Raw genomic sequence first — 5,000 nt, 5'->3', positions numbered from 1 at the left:
TATCATTTCCTATTCCTGGATAAAGAAAACTATCATGAGAGAGGGTTTTCTGATTAAAGTCCTGATTTTCTAATTTCTCATGTAACCCTTCCTACCTCACACACACTTTCCCTTTGAATCTTGCCGTTGGAGAGAAATGTCAGCCATGCTCTTTAAAGATGGGAATAAATGAATATAAAAAAATCATACTAACAATAAAAATAAAAATAAATACATAAATATTCATAATTAATAATCATGAACTAATATTCCAAGATTTTTCTACGTTTTACACCTCTTGACTTGTATTGATAGACAGCTGACCCAAGTGCTTTCCTAAGACTCATGGTTTCGCTAGTAGGAAGATGAAATACCTAAGATGCATTTCCTGCCGCTAACGTGAGGTGGCTGATTCACACAACGTTGAGGCGGGTTCATAAAATGCAGGAATAAATGATAGGAGACGGATTCCTAGTGTAGGATTGCTTTCTTCCTTAGCTTTATCCTTCTCTAATACTGACCCAAGAAATCTATCTTAATCCTCCTCCTAGCAACCCTTGTTAAGTGTGTTTCATGCTCCACTTATGGTTAACTTATATGTGTTACACGGATCCTGTAAGATATTACTAAATATTACTCTTGCTTGGAGAGGCTGGCATAAAATGGTCAAGGCTTTCCACCAAAGTTTACCTCAACCTCTCCCAAGTTTGTTGATCAGGGATGGGTTACTGAACCTAACAGTAGTGCTGGCCGTTGGTACAAAAGATGCATAGCTATTATCAGTACCCGAATGTGTACTGCCAGCCAGCCAGCCAACCTCCGATAATGCTCTAACTGTCAGGCATATCAAGTGATCAGAAAGTAATTAATCAATCATCACCATGTTGAAACTCTTGAAATAAACACAAACTCTTATCTGTCAGTGAAGGTTTAATCCCTTCTACAGAACCAGCATCAATTATAATTGATACAAAAGTTGTGTGAGTGAGTAAAGGTGTCGGTGTTTAGTGGTGTTGATTAATTTGGCATTAAGTTCTAACACTGACAACCAAAGTCAAGCATCAAGCAGATACTGCCGGCAGACTTTAAGGTGTTTGTAAGACGGAAGGAAAGGTGATGGATATGAAAATATCACCAAGTAGACATTATAAAGGTAAGACACAGATGTATATTGCCGATGTGAGGGCTATAGAAGAGCAGACGGCAGTTGGCTTGATTTTGTGTATGAGATAACTCTGAGCATCTTGGATCACAAAATCTTTGCATGTTGTGTGAAGTAGCATAAACAAGTAACTGAATTATCAATCATTATTTGAAAGCATCTGGAGTCTTAATACTTATGTTTTTCTGTGTGTCTGTGTCTGTGTCTCTCTTTTTTTTCTTTTTCTTTTTTTAATACTGTTGAATATGATAGGTGTGAAGAAAGCAAGACTTCCATAAGTCAAGTAACGATTGAGAATTCAAGTAAAAATCTCGATATGGGAAACTTTACCTGTTGATTAATGCTATTGCACGAAATCAAAACTACCAGTAATAATTTAATTTACTCTCTCAGTGTTTTGCAAAATCATTGCCATATTAGTGAATTTCCTGAATTGCTGTGTTCACCACACCTTTGTTAATGATGAATAATGTGACGAACAGACAGCCAGGACCCATGTCGGGAGGGTCAGGGATGTAGCTTTGGTGTTGTTCTTGTAGTCGCTTACCCATCACCTTCTTCAGCAGCTGTGTGCCCCCAGTACTTTGCTCTCTCTTTACACATGTAATGTTGCAAGTATGTTCTCCATCTGAACCATCAGAGTAGGAAAATTTTTTTGCATTGCTGTGTGCAGCTGAGAGCTCTGAGTCACACATCGGCTCAAGAGAGTAATGGGTAAAATCGATACAAAAACATCTTGCGACCTTGGTTGGCCCAACACAGCAGTTGGGCCAGATTACTGCTGCCCCCATAGACACGGCCTATGGGATGCAGCTCCAAACAACATACGACGCAGTGCCACTCCCACAGCTGGGCACGGTGCCCACATGCACACTGACCCCCTCAGGTTGATGACCCTTCCACACAGCTGGCTGTGAGGCATGGGGGATGAGGGAGGGGCAGGGGCGGGGCCAAGCCGACCGGCTGCGACAGTCCCATGTGGGGAGCAGAGCAGGGCAGTGAGTGGCGACAGGCGTCTGTCACGGGCGGCACAACACCCACAGAGCTAGGGTGATGATGCCAGGCAGGAGATGTCCAGATACAAGCACCGGCACCGCTCAAGGCAGCAGGCGGCTGTACTCCACGAAGAGGCTCCACTTCCGCACACTCTCCCATGTGCGGCACACATACTGGTACCTGTATGATATGCAATCGGGAATCACACACTGAGGCAAGGAAAATGAAAACTACAGCAGCAATGGTTACTATGTCAGGGATTTTCATTCTACTGTATTCCTGGTGGGTGCCATGCCATCTAATCAACTAATCTACTAATAGAACAGATTGCCATAAATAATCATATTTCAATGTAAAACACCCCTTCAATACTCTGAAAGATATCTCTCTTTCCATGAATGATAAAACAATGGAGAGCTAAGTAATAATTCACAGGAAACAAAACCCTTAAATTTACAAACCAGGATTTCTCTGTAAGTGTGAGGTGGGTAAGGGGCAGACGACGCAAACTCAACACCTGCCGTCGCATCTCACGCAGAGCTTCAGAGAACCTCACATGACCTGAAATATATAATTGTTCCAAGTGAAGTTAATTTTCTTTGGTTACCTCACAACCCATAATTATTATCAAAAAGAGTGAGAGAAAGAGAGAGGGAGAGAGGTAGAAAGGAAGAGAGGAAAAGGAAGAGAGAGAGGGAGAAAAGGAAAGGGAGAGGGTGAGGGAGAGGGAGGGAGGAGGGTAGAGAGAGAGAGAGAGAGAGAGAGAGAGAGAGAGAGAGAGAGAGAGAGAGAGAGAGAGAGAGAGAGAGAGAGAGAGAGAGAGAGAGAGAGAGAGAGAGGGGGGGGGGTGAGAGAGAGAGAGGGGGGGAGAGAGAGAGGGGGGGAGAGAGAGAGGGGGGGAGAGGGAGGGGGGGAGGGAGGGAGGGAGGGAGGGAGAGAGAGAGAGAGAGAGAGAGAGAGAGAGAGAGAGAGAGAGAGAGAGAGGGAGAGGGAGAGGGAGAGGGAGAGGGAGAGGGAGAGGGAGAGGGAGAGGGAGAGGGAGAGGGAGAGGGAGAGAAAGAGACTGTGGTATGCTTGCTTTCCATATTTCAGTAATACAGGGACTAGGGAGGGGAAGGGGAAGGGGAAGGGGAAGGGGAAGGGAAAGAAAGAAAGGAAAGGAAAGGAAGGAAGAAAGAAAGAATAAAGAAAGAAGAAAAAAATTGAAATCAATATGAAATACAAGAAGGAAAGAGGAAAAATCAATTGTGAAATACCATGAATATTTCTTATATCATATGTACAACTAACGACTACTGTTGCTTACTCTGGGGCTGAGAGCGCATGTCTGGCAACAAGAAGAGGTTAACCAGACTTCCACAGGATGTCTGGGCCAGTGGAGCATATGTGAGGCCATTGCAAGCCCCTATTCGACTCTCATTCTCCAGGCACGAGCCCATAAAGGCTTCCTGGTACACACCCTGCAGTGAAAAGTAGGTAATATCAAGTACTGTTACTATTACCTGGCAAGTTTATGTTTCAACAACAATAAAATTTGTGTATGTGTATGCATAGTAGTATCTATTTGTTTATGGCCTGCCTGCTCCTCATCATGGTTCCAGAGTAACATACTCCCAAGGCCCTATTCTTACCTGCAACTTCTTCAAGGTGGAGGGAGAAAAGTGATGGGAGGGAGCCCGGTTGTGCACGAACACCACATGTGGAAAGTACTGCTGTGTCTCATCCCCTCCTGACGGGGCTGAGGGTGAAGAGGAGGAGGAGGAAGGTGTGGAGGAAGACGAAGGTTTCATCATCTCGCATGTCTGCAGGAGGCGAATCAGATTGGGATCTGTGCCAGAATCCTGAACGAGGACGACCACATGGGCAATGCTCATCACCAGTGTCAGCAGCTGCAGTGACTCCACTTCCATCAGGTTCTCTGTTGAACTGTAATGATGGTGAAAGGAAGGATCCTTTGTTTTAGATTGCCACACATATTTTAGCATTAATCACCAAAATACCTATCCACAAAGCTTCCTCCCACTGATGTTCCAAAGTATAAAGACCAATATTTCCTAGTCAATTTCCATGCCCTCTATCCTCCTCTCCTCTCAACCACTTCTAAATGATAAAAAAAGGAAAGGGTTAAGCTTACTTGTAATCTGAAGTGAACTTCTTCTCCTGGGTGACAATGCGGTCCATAATGGAGGGTGAGAGGAGTGGCTGGCAGTCCAGAATGAAGAGGCGGTGGCTGGTGATGTAGATGTCAATGCCGTTGGTGCCGTGACATCCTGACATCAGCTGCTCCAAGCTCTCTGGCCGGAAAGTGCATGACCTGGTGGATGAGGATTTTTTAGCTCTGAAGAGGTATAAGGATTTACACATAAAAGTATAACATTCTAATTCTATTTGCATATTAAATATAGTATAAATGTTTTATGGGAATAAGCTTTCTAATTTTGATGGTTACATAAAGACCACTCTAATAGGAAATTGATGTAAACATGTAAAAATGGATCAATTAATGGTTGTCAATAAATCAGAATGGCCTCCAAAGTATATTTGTCATTACTGGTGTCTTTGACTTGGCAAATAGGTTTATGACTGCCCATAAAAATGTTCTTGACAGCCAGTTAGCTCAAAATGTGGCGAGCGGTTGTACGTCGGGGCAGCGCGCCGAAACGCTACGAGGCAGTGATTCGGCTTGATGTACTGAACTCAAAGCCGGCGCATTGCCATTGATCGCCAGACAGTTTTTTTTTTCTTCACCCATTGCCAAGGGGTTAAACGTAAATGAAAGTAAATATACACTGCATATTATAGGAAAAACTTGAATTCCCTTCTGATTTATCATCAAATGATAATTTTTCCACATTTTATGTTT

At 43.5% G+C, this 5,000-nt stretch overlaps 1 protein-coding gene across 1 annotated transcript in view; it reads right to left on the bottom strand.

Annotated features, from left to right (window-relative positions):
- Positions 1-5,000, bottom strand: part of LOC125029159 (nonsense-mediated mRNA decay factor SMG9-like) — a 13,760-nt gene that overhangs the window by 560 nt on the left and 8,200 nt on the right. Inside the window, exons 5-9 of the mRNA XM_047619000.1 lie at positions 4,272-4,451; positions 3,769-4,063; positions 3,444-3,597; positions 2,599-2,698; positions 1-2,317 (exon numbers count right to left, since the gene is read on the bottom strand). The exon at positions 1-2,317 is cut by the window's left edge and continues 560 nt beyond it. Coding sequence (XP_047474956.1) covers positions 2,239-2,317; positions 2,599-2,698; positions 3,444-3,597; positions 3,769-4,063; positions 4,272-4,451 — 808 coding nt within the window. The 3' untranslated portion in view covers positions 1-2,238. The remainder of the gene's footprint in view (positions 2,318-2,598; positions 2,699-3,443; positions 3,598-3,768; positions 4,064-4,271; positions 4,452-5,000) is intronic.

This window comes from Penaeus chinensis, chromosome 9 (assembly GCF_019202785.1).
Source record: "Penaeus chinensis breed Huanghai No. 1 chromosome 9, ASM1920278v2, whole genome shotgun sequence".
NCBI classification, from domain to species: domain Eukaryota; kingdom Metazoa; phylum Arthropoda; class Malacostraca; order Decapoda; family Penaeidae; genus Penaeus; species Penaeus chinensis.
This window is presented reverse-complemented; position numbering and strand designations above follow the sequence as displayed.